The sequence below is a fragment of the Rhinatrema bivittatum genome, chromosome 7 (assembly GCF_901001135.1).
Source record: "Rhinatrema bivittatum chromosome 7, aRhiBiv1.1, whole genome shotgun sequence".
Classification (NCBI taxonomy): Eukaryota; Metazoa; Chordata; class Amphibia; order Gymnophiona; family Rhinatrematidae; genus Rhinatrema; species Rhinatrema bivittatum.
In genome coordinates this window covers 137,986,330-138,005,234 of record NC_042621.1, presented here as the reverse complement: position 1 = coordinate 138,005,234, position 18,905 = coordinate 137,986,330, and the positions used below count along the sequence as shown (strand labels likewise).

Below are 18,905 nucleotides of genomic sequence, written 5' to 3'. Positions count from 1 at the left end.
GCATCCTCTACAACCCCTACTGATCAGAAGGGCAGACGTATGAAAGGATAAGAAGGATGGCGGCCGATTCAAAGGGAGGGAGCCTGGGTCTGACTCGCTGACGCTGCGGAGAGAGTCGTGCCATTATGTGGTGCCTTACCAGCCTCCGAAGACTCGTTTTCGCTGCAATATACGACAAAACTGTAGCCCCAAATGTCCTTGTCATCCTCCCATCAAAAAAAGGGGGGTCATTAATTTTTTTTAGGTGGGGATGGTGGACGATGGGGGGGAAGGGGTCTGGAGCGAGGTGATTATGCTGCCGACCCCGGTGACGTCATCCTGGAAGTCCTGAAAAACAACATTCTGTGTTAAAAAAAAACCAGAACGAGGAGGGGGACTGCACAGTAATTGTTCACACATAGGAACAAAAATGCTAGCACCAGCCCTGCTTGCCATAGAATATTTATTTATGTATTTATTTAAAAAGCATTTATATTGGGGATGTGCATTCGTTTTTTGACGATTAGGAAATTCGTACGAAAAGGAAATTTTGACGATTAGACCGATTAGGAAATTCGGGAAAAATCGGTTTTCGGTTTAGCGCACTCTAACCCGAAAGCGATTCGATACGAAAAAAAAAAAGCTGATCCACGGGAATACGAACTTTTCCCACGGCTACATGAAAACAAAAGCGGAAACGATCGGGCATCCGATGCACATCTTTTATTTATATTCCACCAATCTAAAACTCTTGGTGGATTATAAAGATGCATACACAGTCTTTAAAATTAACAAATACATCAATACAAAACTAAAAACAACTAAAATTTAAACATAACACTTAAAATAATCAAGGCTTTTAAAAAAAAGGTATTAAAATATTAATCTCTACAAGCTAAAATATAAAAATGTGCTTTCAGCTTTTTTCTAAAATGGATTAGATCTTGTTCTGCTCTAATGTTCAGCAGTAACTTAGTCCATAAAGAAGGACTTGCCACCTTAAATAGCTGATTTCTAGATTCTGTTAATTGAGCCACTTTTATTCTAGGAACTTCTCTAAGATTTTTACTCACTGATCAAACAGCATGGCCAGGTTGATTACACTTGGATAGCTTCTGAAATGCATGGAGGTACCAAATTCTGCTGTGCTTTTAACATAAAAAATAAAGCTTTGAACATTATTCACCATTTTGTAGGGAGCCAATATAGACATGCTAAAACAGGTTGAACATATTCATTTATCTTCACACCTGAAATCAGGCGAGCTGTGGAATTCAAGATCAACTGCAAACTTTTTAATTGGGAATTTGGCAAACCCAAGAACAAACATTGCAGTAATCTAGAGATGATAGAATTAAGGATTGTGTCACCAATCGAAAATCTGGTGTAATAAATTCTTTAGATTACATAGAAGCCGCAGTTTGCAGTAGCATGATTGAACCAATACCTTAACATGCGGGCAAATAGATAAATGTTGAATCTATAAAAACACCTAAATTTCTAACCTGATCTCTAAACAGGATAGGAATCCCGTCAGATTGAGTAGTAGGGAAAGAATAAGCTTTCTCTAGTCTAGATAGCATTATAACCTCTGTTTTTTTATATTCAGTTTTAATTTATTACTCATTAACTTGTTGTTAATCTGATTTAAACAGTCTAATATCTTCCTCTGAGTCATCTCCATTGAATTAGTAATCAGGAAGAAAAATTGAATATCATCTGCATATAATTTAAAAGAAACCTCCAGCTTAGAGAGTAAAAAACAAAGTAGAATTAAGTAAATATTGAATAATATTGGAGCATTGCTGGTAGGAAGTGAATATTCTTTGGATTCTGAATTCCCCAACACAACCCTAAAGGAACGATTTCCTAAAAATTATTTAAACCATATACTGTAGCCCCTATCCCTAGGTTTTTTAATCTTTTTAAAATAATTTCATGATTTAAAGTGTCAAAGAACTAGATAAATCTAGAAACACCAACAAATAATCTGTGTTTGAATCAAAACCTTGCTGGAAACTATCAAAAAAGAGTCCAACAAAAGAGTTTTAGTACTGTGTTGGGGACGAAATCCAAATTGGGAGCTATCCAGAAAATTGTTTTCAATCAGGTATTCCTGTACCTGTTTTAATACTATTTTCTCTAGCAATTTAGATAAAAGAGGTAAAATAGAAAATGGACGGTAATTTAATATCTCAGTCAGATCTGTACTAGTATTTTTAACTAAAGGATATACTGTAGCTCTTTTTAGTTCAGTTAGAATATAATCCTCTGTAAGTGAGGCATTTATTAATCTAGTTATAAAAAGAGTAACCTCAGAGTCCAAACTTTTTATAATAACAGAGGAACAGGAATTAAGTTTACAGAAGTTACCCTTTTGTTTACATAATATAGCAGACACTTCTAATTGATCTGCTGGAATAAATTCTATCTAAGAAACTGAACCATCTTGTTTGTATTCTGGATCTGTTTGAGACAGATCTTCCAATGACTTAACTATATCAACTATTTTTTGAGAAATAAATACCGCAAATATCTTACATGATTCCTTAGTATGGACTATAGGATTTTGAACTGGAGCCTTTGATACTGTCCGTACAATATCAAACAATTCTTGCGGATGTGAAGCTGCAGCAGAGATCCGATTTGAGTACCATTTACGTTTAGCCTAATCTATACTTTCTCTCTAATTGCTTAACTTCGCACGATATGTATTCAGTCTCTTTCGACTTATTCTTCCGCCACTTTCGCTCAGCTCTACGTAGTTCTTTCTTTAAACTCCTCAAAACAGGCGAAAACCAAAAAGCAGATCTATGCTTCTTCACTACGCTAGTCTGAATTGTAGCACACTTATCCAAAGAAATATGTAAAGCTGTTTCTCTCAAGACAAGCAGGATGGTAGTCCTCACATATGGGTGACATCATCAGATGGTGCCCTGTCACGAAATACTTTTGTCAAAGTTTCTAGAACTTTGACTGGCTCACTGAGCATGTCCAGCATGCCACTAACCCTGTGGCCACCAAGGGTCCCCCTTCAGTCTCTTTTTTTTCCGCGCAGCAGTTGCCTCGCGGTTTAGGAGTTCTGTGAGAAAAATTCTCCCAAAACTTTCCTCACGGAATATATTTGAAGTTTAACTTCTTAAAAAATCCCTCATCGGGGTCCCCATCATGCTCCTTTCCCTCCGACGCTCAGTAAGTGTTTTTTCCTGTATTTTGCGGTTGGTTCCTGGCAGCTTACCACCTCGGTGCCTGATGGTCACCGACCGCGCACCCGCCTTTTTTCGGCATGGCGACTGGGTTCAGGAAATGCCCTGAGTGTCTGAGGACCATGTCCATAATGGACCCGCATAATGCTTGCGTTTTGTGCTTAGGCCCATTGCATGACGTCCGTCGATGCCCCAGTTGCGCACAAATGACCCTCAAAGGCTGGCGTGCTCGACTGGAGAAGATGGAGCATTTGTTTGCATCAAAACGCTCTGCTACATTTTTCCAGCTCAAGTGGCTCTGACCAGAGAGGGTCCATTGACCTCGGAGACACCTCACCAGGAACATCATGGAGCGGGTGACCGTCTGTCACCAACACCCTCTAAGGCATTGGCGTCATCATCCTCGGTGCCAGAGAAGGACCGGACCGAGCACCAAGGGAAACATAGTCACTGGCACAAACGTGTGTCCCCACCCAGTGCCGGCACCGATTCTGCAGCGGCATTGATTGAATTCTGCTACCAACAAGCAGGCCTTCCAGTTCAGGGACGAGTGAAAGCGCACTCAGTCAGGGCAATGGCAACGTCAGTAGCACACAACTGTTCAGTACTGATTGTCGACATCTGCAGGGCTGCGACATGGAGCTCTCTCCATACCTTCGCAGCTCACTATTTTCTAGGCAAGACTGGATGACAAGACTCTGTCTTTGGCCAATCTGTCCTAAGGAATTTATTCCCAGTGTAGAAACCCAACTCGTCCTACCTCGACCCGCTGTGAATTTCAGGCTGCCTCATCCTTGCCATTAGCACCCCAGTTATTGTGCTTGTTGCACATGTTGTGTGCTGTTGGCCTGATTCGTACGACTCAGCCTGTAGCTTGCTATTCACCCATATGTGAGGTCTACCATCCTGCTTGTCCTGGGAAAAAGCAGAGTTGCTTACCTGTATCAGGTGTTCTCCCAGGACAGCAGAATGTTAGTCCTCACGAAACCCACCCGCCACCCCGCGGAGTTGGGTTCGATAACATTTTCTTATTTTATTTTTCGCTCGTACGCTTTGCTACAAATGAGACTGAAGGGGGACCCCTGGTGGCCACAGGGTTAGTGGCATGCTGGGCATGCTCAGTGTGCCAGTTAAAGTTCTAGAAACTTTGACAAATGTATTCCATGACAGGTCTCCATCTGATGATGTCACCCATATGTGAGGACTAACATCCTGCTGTCCTGGGAGATCACCTATTACAGGTAAGCAACTCTGCTTTTCCAGTGATCCACTAAACTTCCATCCTCTTCAGTTACTGGGTCTGAAAGGAGTGGTAACCAATTTTCTTTTAATAAATCTATATCTATTGGAGATCTTCTAACAATAGTAAATGTTTTAGCTGATCTATCCAATTGTACCTTAGGATGAAACAGCTTTCAATGAATCAAATATTGATCTGACCACGGAACTTCACTAATATCCTCACAAAAGGAACCCATGCAGTTATTTGGCACAAAAACTAAATTTAACATATGACTTTGATTATGCATAGGGGAATGAACTAATTGCACCCATCCCAGTGCTTCTAAAGCTTCTAATAAATCTTGACAGTTGTTTGATAAAAGACTATAGTTCATCCAAACATTAAAATCTCCCAACAGTATTGTATTTTTAACATTAGACTTCAAAGTTATTAGCCTATCCACAAAAATATCCACATTTCTGTCCAGATAATCTGGTGGAGCATAGTTTAAACAAAGTCTCTAGTTCTGGGCTGAAGAAAGAAATATAATCTCTAGAGGAATTGGTACATCAATATCTACTACAGATAATTGCAGCAATTCTTTTGCAATTTTATTTACTTATCTATTTATTGGTTTTTGTATACCGTCATTCGGTGTGGCCATCACAACGGTTAACAAAGCATGAGACAAGCAATTTCAGGTACAAATAAGAGCAATGCATAGCAAAATAAACAAACAACTTTGTTAATCATAAGAACAGGTTACGTTTAAACATTAAAAGAGGAATAAATATTAAAAGTGCAAATAAATATCACTAAAAGACCCCCTCCCCGTTTAAATTTGCGTGGTTTAGAAAACACCATATAGTTTGGTAGGGCCAAATCATTCAATAAAGCTGAATCACATGAAAGAAGCCAAGCCTCTGTTACACAGAAAATATCCGGACAGCTGTATGTTAATATATCCAACAATACTGGGACTTTCCTCCAAATCGCCTATCCATTCACCAACAGTAAAGATAATGTAGCAGGTATCCCTTTGGAACCCGATAAAGAATAATCATCAACAACTTCTACATTTCTAAGAGTCCATAACCTGGAAAAACTTGGACCGACCTTTGGGCCAATCCATAATTGATCATACCATCTTCTTCCACTAATAACCGGAATTAAATTTTCCATGCAGAAAATATTTTTTTCTGTACTATTTGAAACTGAGTATAGAGTAGACATATTCACTGAGCCCCTAGTACCTGCCTCTTGCAAAATATTCCTCAAGCTAGCCAATATTAATAATATCTGTACATACCATACCCAATAATTAACTTTGAGACATACATTTTTAAAACACATTTGGCCAAAAGATGGCTAGCAGTCGATAACATCACCCCAGCCAGCACTCATCCTCGCACGAAGGAGCGCACAAAGGAGCAGGCTTCTTAGTCACACTTCTTCGTGTGCGCGACTGAGATGTGCACTCTCTGGCATGTGGCACCTCTGGCGTTGCCACAGGTTAGATATGGGAAGCCTTCGTCTACATCACTAAGGGAGCATGGCCATCATCGGTGTCAGGCAGAGGAAAAGATGAAGGGAACCAACCTGAAAAAACACAGGAAGCACGGTCCAGCAATTGTCAAGCAATTAGCAGGTAAAAGCAGCTAAAGCACACAGAATTAGTAAAATAGCAGTATTGTTACTCTGGCATCACCGTGGGTTACATATCTATAGTCCAATATCACTTACATCATAGGTAGGAAACCTTTTTTTTTTTAACTTTTTATTAAACTTTTCAGATAGTACATACAGCCACCAAACAAAGTACATGGGAACAGCACGTTCACAAGATACGCAAGCCAGTGGAATTATAAAACTTCCAATATGGGTCCCAGATTTTATCCTATAACGATACTTGATCTCTCAGCATAAAAGTCAATTGTTCAATCAGGGCTATAAAGTGCACCTGGCCACACCAGTGCTCTAACATGGGCACTGATTTCCATTTTGTTGCTATAGAGAATCTGGCAGCATGCAGTAAGTGTTGGATCAGCAACTTCTCAAATGTGCCCATTAATTGGTTTTCCCATTAGCCCAGTAAACAGAGCACTGGAGTGAGAGTCAACTGCCTGTCCATTATCTGACTCACTAGCCTTCCCCCTTGCATCCAGAAGGAATGAACATATGGGCATTCCTACTTGCAAGTATGTACCCACCTGCAGCCCCTCCAATACAGTGTTGATGAAGCGACACATATTTTGTGGAAGAAGAGTGGACATTTGTAGCAACACCAAATTTAACCATAAGCTCTGCTCTATGTGCACATAAAAATGATCTATGTGCATTCTGCAAAATCCTTCTCCATTCCTTTGCCTCAATATGCAACCCTAGAGTTCTCTCCAGGTGGGCTCCAGTCATTAATGTGGGCTCCAACACCAGGTAGGTCTGAATAATAGCTTTATATAGTATCAAACTAGGCTTTCTGTAAACCGGGTCTGGTGTAAGGACTGCTTCAACCAATTAGGCATAATCCACTTCACCCCTCAGAATGGAGCTTTGCCAAAAGACTCGTCAGTTTATCATAATAAGAATAATCAGGCACATCAAACTCCTCTGGAAGCTCAGAGAAGGATATGAGCCGCTCATCCTCATATAAGTGACCCTGACATCTTAGATCAGCATCCCACCAGTGCTTGGCTTCCTTGCTGAATGAATGCATTATCAGCACTGAGTTTCACGAAAGAGGAGAAGACGAAGGACAGCTTCCCTCAATTCACAGTCCCCTCACATTGACTTCCAAGCTCTTACAATACAGGATATGAGGGGGCATCTATGGCATGTCCTCCTACCTCCCAGTGTCAGTGACAACTGTGTTATTAGAAACATGAGGTTCGCTTTCCCCACAAACTCTACCCCTAATAGCTCCATCTTTTTGGAGCAATGTGAACAACCCCATTAAGTGAGCCGCCCAAAAATAGGCTTGTAAATTTGGGAATGCCATGCTCTCCCTCTTCTTAGGTCTCCATTGGGTCCACAGCCTTTCCAGTGTGTTTGTCATCCCAGAGGATGCCCAAAAGCATACTATTAACAGTGGTAAAAAACCGGGCACATATTGGAATAGATAGAATAACTAGGGTAATACATTAATAACATTCACTCTCGCAGCCCGTGAAATGTAATGCCTCTTCCAATCCTTTAAATCTTGACGGATTTTAGTGAACACCAGAGCATAATTAAGTTTGTACAGATCATCAGTATTGCAGGGAACACAATACCCAAGTACTTGATATAAGTCGCTGCCTTTCGAAAGGGAGAAAAACATGCAGGGATGTCCTCTGGAGTACAAGAACCAATAGGGAATATTTCTGAGTTATAGTAATTAACTTTATAGCCCGACCTTCCCCAAAGGCTGTTAAGATAGCCAGCAGCCTGGGGCTTGACCTTTTAGGGTTGGATAGAAATGATAAAACATCATCAGCATATAAAGAAATAATATGCTTTCTGCCTCCAGCCTGGAAACCCTGCAAGACAGAATTGGACTGTTTCTTATAGGTCAACACCTCTTTAGCTAGATCGAAAAAAGCGGTGATAACTAGCACCCCGTCTTGCGCCTTTGTGAATGGGAAAGAAATCTGAAAAGTATTCGTTCGTGAGAATCTTGGCCTTGGGCTGCACATACAGAGCCCTGACCCCCAGGCAAAACTTCCAGGGCAGACCAAACTTCAAGAATGGCAAAAAAGTAAGGCCATCTAAGCCTATACCATAGGCAGGAAACTTCATAGTCACTTTCTGTGCTTGCATGTCCTCCATTTCTTTGTTTATTTACTGGGCAAACCCCCTCACTTCTTGGGCTTCTATTTTTTTTTTGCAGAAATCTTAGTAGCAGTGGATATGTATAGGAGAGCTCACATTAAGTTGCTTTGTTTTCCTGTGGCTACTGAAATTCAGTTTATGAAAGTAATATTTATTATGAAATGCTTTAGTATTTTTCTTAAATTGTTCTTATGTCATTCTCTCCAGGAGTTTGAGGACCAGCTCCAGGTGTTGTATTCTAGCCCCGCTCCTCGTGGTCTTATAGACCCTCATAGTTCTGCGGCTATTCCCATAGTGCTGGAAACTCAAAGAACTGGAAACCAGGAAACCAAGGTTCGCATATGTATCTTTGGGAGCAAAGAACCTACCATGGTAAAATCTTCATAATTTTTCTTTCTTGTGAAAGTACTGTAGTCATTAATCTTAAAGGAGGTGGCTTATTGGTCCTTCTATAATCTACTTCAGGTTATTTTTCTTTTTATTAACAAAGGTAGTTCATACAGGCTGACTATTATCCCTTAATTAAGCCTGAGACAGCCAAGAAATATTTCTTACTGATTCTGTAAAGAAGAGATCCTGATCAAATATTTTTTCTTTTTTGTGTACTTTGAGTAGCATAAAAAATGGACTTGTTTTCCTGCTGTTTCATCCAATGGTTACCAAACCTGTCCTGGGGGACCCCCAGACAGCTTGGGTTTGAGGATATTTGTAATGAGTATGCATGAATAAATTTGCATGTAATGGAGGCAGTGCATGCAAATCTATCACTTGATTATTAATTGTGAATATCCTGAAAACCTGGTTGGCTGGGGGTCCTCTAGGATAGGTTTGGGAACCACTGCACTATGCTGCTATATTTTGACCATTTTATAAATCAGGGGTAACCATACATGTAACAATAGATATAGCGCAAGGAATTTTAGGATCCTTGTAAGAGTAATAAAATCAAACAGTCATTAGATATTTTTTCCAAGCATTTCCAAAAGTTTTTGTAGCATATAGGAAAATGTTGGGCCCCCGACATGGACCGTGTTTTGCCACAAGGGCTGCATCAGGAGGGGCAGAAACCCAAGAAATTTGACTAATTGCAGTAGTCTTCAAAAATAAGTTGGCTCCGTCACCGTGGTTCTAAACAAAGTTAGACCTGCGACAACGGTGACCGTCGGATGTAAACCTTTTGATGGCTTCCCACAGTTGCCCAGTATATGTGAACATCCTCATGCCACACGCTTCTAATTTTCTGCATGACTGTTGCCGCTTCTGTTGGGTCTACCCACCGCTCATTCTCTGTAATGATATTGTATTAGACGGCTGCCTGCCGCTATCTTTAAACCTACCTACATCTCTCTTCCATAGTCCGGAGATTCCACCGCAAGGGCTGTCACCATGAACCTGAATTGACATTTCTTCTTAGCCTTTCCCTCATATGTGTACGGAGCCAACTTGTTTTTGAAGACTACTGCAATTAGTGGAATTTCTTGGGCTTCTGTCCCTCCTGACACAGCCCTTGTGGTGAAACACGGTCCATGTCGGGGGACCGACATTTTCCTATATGCTACGAATACAAAATTTTGGAAATGCTTGGAAAAGATATCTAATGACTGTTTGACTTGATTACTTTTACAAGGATCCTAAAACTACTAGCGCTATACCTATTGTTACACGGTTGGTCACCATTCAATATACTGCTCATCTTCTCCACTATACTATTTGCTATAAATCAGAGGTAGCCATCTCCAGTCCTCAAGAGCCACAAACAGGTCTGGTTTTGAGGATATCCACAATGAACATGAATAAGACATATGCATGCTATTGAGGTGTGCTGCTTGGTCTGCCCCTCCTGAAGCTGCCACTGAGCTGACCTTACTGCGGAAGTCCAGTCTGTATTTTCCTGGTATTCTAACTCTGCAGTGGAAATGCAATCTGTGTTCTCCTGGTGTGCTCCCTGCAGAGTGCTTGTTTCTTGACAGATATCTAAGGCATCTTATCTCAACCCTCTTGTAGCGTATTCAGGCCTCCTGCGGCTGCAGGAATAGTTCAGGAATATAATAAGACTGTACCAACTTAGCTATGGTACAGATAATTATTTATAGTGCTTTAAAGATACAAGAATCAAGATAGTAGCTCACCTTGCATCAGACACAACAGGCAAATATCCATGGTCTGGGTGTACAGTGAGGTACTACCAGCTCCCTGGGGCCTCCCCAAGCCTTTCTAGGCCTGGGTTCTTAGGGTAGGGTGAAGGGAACCTCCCTTCACCCTACCCTAAGGTTTCGAGGACCCTTGGCCCGAGGTGAGGGTTGATGCAACCTGCGAGGAGGAGCCCCACAGGTCCTCACCATCGGGAGGCGAGGTCAGCTAGAGGAAGGGATACGGTAGTAGTGGTAGAGAGATAGAACGTCCTACATCACGACCACGTAATCACAGGGGCTTGTAGAGAGAGTACTGTGAGGTGTCCTGAGGAGTGGGACACGAGACACAGTTCAGAGGGGACACCCCATACTCGGGTAGAATTGGAGATGCAAGTACCAGAGCAGGAGCCTCCAACAGAGAAGCGCTAGGGAGGCCCCGAGGTACGGGGAGCGCGAGACAGGAACTTCTGGCGGAATGCCACAGAGACTGTCCCGAGGGGTGGGACAGCATGGCGAGAGAGGCTCTGGTGTGATGACGTAAGCTGACCCGAGGAGTGGGGAAGCCCGAGTCAAATCTACGAAGTAGTGATGTAAGCTGCCCTGAGGAGTGGGGTTGCGTATGGTGGAATCTCTGGTAGAGAAAGGTAGGCACTACCCCGAGGAGCAGGGAAGGTGCAGAGTACAGTCACTGGTGTAGAACGTAGTACTGCCCCGAGGAGCGGGGAAGCGCAGAGTATGGTCACTGGTGTAGAACATAGGCACTGCCACGAGGAGCGGGGAAGCGCGGAGTACAGTCACTGGTGTAGGCACTGCCCCGAGGAGCAAGGAAGCGAAGATTTGAGTCTCCAAAGCAGTAAGGTAGTTCGTGGAGCAACCCCGTGGAGCAGGGAAGCCAGCAGACAGGACCTCTGGAAGGCGCAAGGGCGACCCCAAGGAGTGGGGAAGCCTGGAAACTAGGTCTCCAACTGAAGCGCGAGCAGGCCCCCCGAGGAGCAGGTACCTGAGCCAGAGTCCAGCACCGCAGGTAGATCCAAAGCAGGAACCATGGATCCGAGGAGACAGGAGCAAGTACCAGTAGGTGAAGAAACTCGTTGCCAAGTCGAAGAGCAAAGGCCAAGGGAGGTGCTTATGAATCCCAACCTTGTGATGTCATCAGTCGGGGACGCCCCTGAGGTTCCTGCCATTGGGCCTTTAAAGGGAGGCCTGGTGGCGCGCGCGCACACCTAGGAAAGCCTGGAGTTGGCGTTGGGGTTGGCGGCGTCCACGAGGAATCTTGAGAACCTGGAATTATGCGGCAGCAGAAGCTAGCCCCAGCCGTGAGTTGGCCCGGAGAGGAGAGCAAGGCAGCACATGACGTGAGTTGAGTTGGTCGAGGCTGTCTGCGACCAGTGGTCATAACAGTATCCCCCTCTTAAGGCCCCCCCCCCCGGGGGGTTGGGTTTTCGAGGATGTGTGGCATGGAACTGCCTGATGAGGTCTTTATCAAGGATATTGGTGGCAGGCTCCCAACTGTTCTCTTCAGGCCCAAAGCCCTCCCACGATAGGAGATATTCCTAATTTTTTCCACGTTTCCTCACATCAAGGACATCCTGGACTTGGTATGTGACGTCCGCTTCAGATGACAGTGGTTGAGACTCTGGTGGTTTTTTGGAGAAACCGGACGGTACCAAGGGTTTTATTAGTGAAATATGGAAGGCATTGTGGATTTCGAGAGAGGAGGGCAGCTGAAGTCTATAGGTAACTGGACCCAAATGTTGGACCACTGGAAAGGGCCCAATGTACCTGGGAGCAAAGTGAGCCGAAGGCAGCTTAAGTCAGATAAACAAGGTACAGAGCCACACCTTGTCGCCAGGTTTAAACTGGGGAGTTTCACAATGGTGTGAATCAAAGAACCTTTTGGACCTTTGGGCTGCTTGCTGTAGCAGTTGCTTCGTGCTGTTCTAAAGTTGATGTAACTCCTGGGGGGTTGACTGTGCCGCTGGTGAGGGCACAGATAGTGGAAACGGAAGCGGTGGCAGAGGCTGACGTCCATAGACCACCTGGAAGGGTGATGAACCAGTGGATGTGGATTGGGGGGAATTTAGGGTGAACTCCGCCCAAGGAAGGAGGTTGGCCCAATCATTCTGCCGTAGATTCATGTAGGCCCACAGAAATTGTTTCAAAGTCCTATTCATTCTCTCTGTTTGTCCATTGGCTTGGGGATGGTAAGCAGAGGTTAAATCTAACAAATGTTGAATTTTTTGCAGAGAGATCTCCAAAAGCGGGCCGTGAACTGGACTCCACAGTCTGAGAGGATATGTTTGGGAAGGCCGTGGAGCCAGAACACATGACGGATAACCAATTTAGCAAGCTGCGGTGCCGAAGGGAGACCAGGCAGGGCCACGAAGTGGGCCATTTTTGAAAAATGATAGACGGTGACCCAAATGGTGTTGCTGCCGCTGGAGGAAGGAAGATCCACGATGAAATCCATCATGCTATGGGTCCATACCTCACTTGGAATAGCCAGCGATTGCAAGAGTCCCCACGGATGCCCCACAGGAGGCTTATGGTGGGTGCAAGTGGGACAAAACTTTACATAGACCTGTGTCCTTCCTCATGGTAGGCCACCAGTAAAATCACTGGAGTGTGGAGAGACTTCTAGACTGTCCCAGGTGTCCTGCAGTCAGGGAGTTGTGAGCCCACTGAAGGACCGTCCATCATAATTGGCAAGGGACCACCGTCTTACCAGGTGGCACCGGAAACGTGGTGGACAGGATGACCTTAGCGGAGTCAGTTACGTGCCATGGAGTGTCGGGGACATCTTCTGCGACGAAGGATCTGGAGAGAGCATCGGTTTGGCAATTTTTGTTGGTGGGTCAGTAGCACAGCAGGAAATTAAATCGGGTAAAAAAGAGGGCCCAACAGGCCTGATGACGGTTCGAGCGCTGAGCATGGTGTAAATACTCGAGGTTTTTGTGGTCATTATATACTGTGATCTGGTGTTGGGCTCCCTTGAGCCAGGGACGCCATTCCTCAAAGGCTAGCTTAATAGCTAGTAGCTCCTTATCCCCGATCACATAATTCCATTCTTCTGGAGAGAAGCGTCTGGAAAAAAAGGAGCATGGGTGTAAGGTATGGGTAGTCGAGTACTGGCTTAGAACTGCCCCTACTCCCACGTCGGAGGCATCAACCTCGACTACGAATGGGTGTCTGGGATCCAGATGGCGGAGACACGGTTCCTGGAGAAAGGCAGTCTTAAGATCCTGGAAGGCAGTCATGGCTTTGGACGATCACTGAGAAGGACTGGCCCCCTTGCGAGTCATGGCCGTGAGTGGTGTGGTCAGAGTGGAATAATGGTGAATAAAAGACCAGTAGTAATTGGCAAAGCCAAGGAATCTCTGTAGTGACTTGAGGCCTGTAGGTTGAAGCCAAATCATGAATACTCTTCAACTTCTGGGGATCTATTCTGAACCCTTGACTGGAAACCACGTAGCCAAGGAAAGGGATGGTCTCCTGCTCAAAAGAACACTTTTCGAGTTTGGCATAGAATTGATTGTCCCATAGATGCTGGAGGACACGAGAGACATCCTGGCGGTGGCTTTGTAGGTCTTGGGAGAATACTAAGATGTCGTCAAGGTACACCACCACACATTAGTATAACATATCCCTGAAGACCTTATTCATCAGATTCTGAAAGACCGCAAGAGCATTGCAAAGGCCAAATGGCATCACAAGCTATTCAAAGTGATTTTCCATTCATCGTCTTTGTGGATACGGACCAAATTATAAGCTCCCCTGAGGTTCAAGTTGGAGAAGATTTTCGCTCCCTGTAGCCTATGAAAAAGCTCTGAAATCAAAGGCAATGGATAGCAGTCTTTTAGGGTGATCTCATTTAGACCCCGGTAATCGATGCAGGGATGGAGTGAGCCATCTTTTTTCCCTACAAAGAAAAAACCCGCTTCTGCAGGAGACTTGGAAAGCTGATTGAAGCCTTTAGCCAGGTTCTCGCAGATGTACTCCGACATGGCCTGATTCTCTGTTAGCGACAATGGGTAGATCCTACCCCGAGGAGGCTCTGTGTTGGGCAACAATTTGATTGCACAATCATAGGAACGATGAGGGGGCGGAGTGTCTGTGGCCTTCTTTGAGAATATATCAGCATATGAAGAGTATTGCGGAGGAAGACCGGGAGGAGAGAGTGAAGCACTCAGGCACGGTAGAGGCGAGACGGACACCAGACAGTTGTTATAGCAGGAGGACCCCCAGCGAGAGAGTTGTAAGGTGGCCCAGTCAAACTGCAGGGTGTGCTGCTGTAACCACGGCATTCTCAGGACAACAGGATGTATGGCTTTGTCCAGAATGTGGAAGGAAATGGTCTCTATCTGCAGAGACCCTGTGCGGATCTGAATAGAAGCTGTGGTGTGAGTGACCTCACCAGGTAGTGGGTCTCCATGGATGGACGAGAGAAGTAAGGGCACTGAGGAGTGGATGGTGGGGATCCGGAGGTGCTCAGTCAATTGTTTTAAAATAAAATTCCCACCAGCCCCAGAGTCCACAAAAGTCAGAGTGTGGAACTCCTGATTGTCCAGCTTGATGGAGACAGGTAATGTCAATGGAGGAGAAGGCAATGTCAGGCCTAGGAGCAGTCCTCCTGCTGAACCTAGGCCTGGGAGTTTCCCAGACAGACGACACGAGGCTATGGCATGTCCGGATTTGCCGCAGTACAGGCAGAGTCTGGATTGCTGGCGATGGCGTCGTTCCTTGGGAGAAAGTCTGCTCCGACCCATTTGCGTTGGCTCATCCTCAGTTTTGCCCTGGGCCAGGTTCAGCCTGGGTGAAGACGAATGTCGAACTCGGGACGAGCTTGGCGTAGGTTTTTTGGATGCTCTAGACTCCTGTGAGTGCTCCTGCTGTTGGGTTTGTGGCATATTGTGGACTCTTGGTCGAAGTGGCGATGACTCCTCCCACGAGGAGGGGCCCTGTGGGGAACCACAACGATTGGCTAGACTCTAGTAAGCAGACACTGAGGAAAGAAAGCTTTATTATACTGCTGTTGATGGATAGAATCTTGCCCAAGGAACAGGCAGTACTGCAGTCCAGCGATATCACAGTAGCTCAGACAGTTTCTGTAGTAGATGGTCTCACCCAGATGTAGCAAAGGTCCGGTAGTGTTCCACAGTGTGGGATAGGCCGTGAACCTGAAGGGTGAAATGAGGAGAGCTGGAGCGTAGCGATACTCACAGAGAGAAGCAGTGCTGATAACTTTCTTAGGTAGTGGAATGAAGAGAGGGACCTGTGGTCCGCGGTGCAGGATACCCAGAGCAGGATAGGCCCTCGAGGAGCAAGTACCTAGGAGCACTGAGAGTTTCATGAAAGAAGCAGAGAGGACCCCCGAGGGGCGTGTGTCCTGGAGGTTAGGCATCTTAGCCCCGGAGGGCAAGTAGAAGCAATAGGCCCCCGAGGAGCGGGTACCCAGAGCTTCCGTAGGAGTGAGATACCCCGGAGGGTAGTGAGGAATCCAAGCGAGCAGCTTAGAAGCGGTCAGAGAAGCAAAACCGAAGTCTTTGCTAACTCATTGTATTGGAGCGGTGGTTTAAATACCCGGAGGTACTGACGTCATGCAGTGGGGCCGCCCCCGAGGTTCCCGCCATGCCGTATTCAAAAGCATAGGCAGCATGCGCGCACGTGCCTTAGGAGGCATCAGGAAGAAGCATGGCTGACGGGGACGCTCATGCTGGCTTGGAGACGCCGAGGGTTTTGGCAAACAGCAACGGAGGCAGCCATCCTTCCAAGGGAGGAGGAAAAGGGTAGAAGAGAGGTGAGGCAGACGACCGATGGACGCAACACCTGCAGGTGGCGGTCGATGCAACCGGCAAGGTCAATCAATGAGTCCAGGGATGCTGGCAATTTACGAGCCGCCAACTCATCTTTGATCCAGCAACTCAGTCCTTCGAGGAAAATGGATCGTAAGCAGTCTGAGTCCCAGTGAAGTTCTGACGAAAGGGTCCTGAATACTATGATGTAGTCAGTTAATGGCCGAGAATCCTGTTGGAGATGGAGAAGTGAGGACACAGAAACGGATCTTCTGCCAGGGTCGTCGAAGACGGAGCGAAATAAGGCAAGAAACCCGGGCAGGTCTCGAAGAACTGGGTCAGCCTGCTACCAGAGGAGTGATGTCCAGGCCGAGGCCTTACCATTCAGAAGGGAAAGGATGTAGGTAGTCTTGGTGATCACATCAGGGAAGTGAGCAGGTTGTAAGCAGAAGTGCATGTTACATTGATTCAGGAAACCCCTGCTCATAAGAGGGTTCCCTGAAAAGCGTGGAGGCTAATGCACAGTAGGCCGAGGGACTGGTATAGAGATGGAAGGGTTGAGCTTGGTAGACGTCATGGCGGCAGTCACAACGGCGTTTAAACAAGTGCTCAAGATATCAATGACTGCTGCTAGTGATTCCAGGAACTTTTGCTGCTCACTGATTCTTTGTGCCAGGCCAGGGATGGCCTGTATAGCTGAGACCTCTGCTGGGTCCATGGACTTGGCAATCTGTTAGGATTCATGGGTTTCTTGGACCCTTGGCCCGAGGTGAGGGTTGATGCAACCTGCAGGGAGGAGCCCCACAGGTCCTCACTTTTGAGAGGCGAGGTCAGCTGCAGTAGGGGACACGTAGTAGTGCCAGAGGGATAGAACGTACTGCATCACGACCACGTGATCGCAGGGGCTTGTAGAGAGAATAGTGTGAGGTGTCCCGAGGAGCGGGGCAAGAGACACAGTTCAGAGGTGACACCCTGTACTCAGGCAGAATTGGAAATGCAAGTACCAGAGCAGGGAGTCGAATCTCCGAAGTAGTGATGTAAGCTGCCTCGAGGAGCGGGGTTGCATACGGTGGCATCTCTGGTAGAGAAACGTAGGCACTGTTCCAAGGAGCAGGGAAGTGCGGAGTACCATCACTGGCGTAGGCACTGCCCCGAGGAGCGAGGAAGTGCAGAGTCGAGTCTCCAAAGCAGTAAGGTATTTTGTGGAGCAACCCCGAGGAGCAGGGAAGCCGGAAGGTAGGGCCTCTGGAAGGTGCAAGGGTGACCCCGAGGAGCGGGGAAGCCTGGAGACTAGGTCTCCAACTGGAGCGCCAGCAGGCCTCTGAGGAGCGGGTACACGAGCCAGAGTCCAGCACCGCAGGTAGATCCAAAGCAGGAACCACAGGTCCGAGGAGACAGGAGCAAGCACCAGTAGGCGAAGGAACTCATTGCCAAGTCAAAGAGCAAAGGCCAAGGGAGGTGCTTATGAATCCCAAACTTGTGATGTCATCAGTCGGGGACGCCCCTGAGGTTCCTGCCATTGGGCCTTTAAAGGGAGGCCCGGTGGCGCGCATTTGCGTGCCTAGGAAGGCCCAAAGTTGGTGTGGGGGTCAGCGGCGTCCCGGCCGCCACGAGGAGTCTTGAGAACCCGGAGGTATGCGGCAGCAGCGGCTAGCCCCAGCTGCGAGTTGACCCGGAGAGGAGAGCAAGACAGCACATGACGCGAGTTGAGTCGGTTGCGGCCATCTGCGACCGACGGTCATAACACTACTGGCCTGCAGGTCCCACCACTTTTTGATTCATAGGCTATAAATTTGTCTGTTCTAGTCTCTCTCTCTGTGCCTGGGCTTCCTGGCCCCACAAGATCCACAAAAGGATAGAGCCCAACAATAGCTCTCCAAGCTGCCCTCTCTTACATTGTCAAAAAGTGCACAGGATTTATTCACTACCACCTCAATTCCTACTGCCCCTTGGAGTTTAAGGGATTTTTTCCTTAAGAAGTGTCCTCTCCTTCTGATTAGGGAGCTTCTGTTCTTCTTGGTCTGTGCCCTTCCTCTTGCAAGAAGACCCTTTTTAGCTGTTTGCTCTGTGCCCTAACTGCCTACACTTGTGGGAATGACTCAGCCCTTTTTTCCCAGACTGCTTTACTTCAGAGGGATCTCACTTCCTCTATGGTTCCCACCAATCTTTCTCAGGCCCCCTCTAGTGGCAGGCTACTGTATTCACAGTGATACTGGGTTTTGTACCCTCACCCCCCAAACTCGGTAATGGCAGTAGTACATTCCATCATACATGCACTGCCTTTGTTATATGCAAATATATCTCATGCATATTTGTAATTGATATCCTAAAACCTGGCCTATTTGTGGCTCTTGAGAATTAGAGTTTGTCACTCCTGTTCTCAACTATGCTTGGTTCCATGTTAGGTAGAACTTTTGATGTCCATAAGTGCATTGATGGTAATTAACTTACTTTGATAAGATCACAACAGCTTGAGAAGTTTATATTATTGCCAGTTTAACTCTATGTGTATAACAACCATCAAGAGGTGGCTGATGTTTAACGAACAGTCCCTGAACATTGCTAAAACTCCATGCATAGTGATTCAGCTATCTCACTCCAGGATCCAACATACTTCAATTATGATAGAAAATAATTCTTATACGCTCAATTCCTGTATCCACAATTTAGATGTCTTGATTGATCCCGCTCTTTCCTTTCGTTCCCAAGTTAAGAACATTATCAAGTCTGGCTTTTTCAAATTGCATGTTTTATGCGGGCTTAAACA

General features: G+C 45.9%; 1 protein-coding gene across 1 annotated transcript in view; it reads left to right on the top strand.

Annotated features, from left to right (window-relative positions):
- HYDIN (HYDIN axonemal central pair apparatus protein) overlaps positions 1-18,905 on the top strand; it is a 1,819,717-nt gene that overhangs the window by 432,895 nt on the left and 1,367,917 nt on the right. Inside the window, exon 17 of the mRNA XM_029609235.1 lies at positions 8,422-8,586. Coding sequence (XP_029465095.1) covers positions 8,422-8,586 — 165 coding nt within the window. The remainder of the gene's footprint in view (positions 1-8,421; positions 8,587-18,905) is intronic.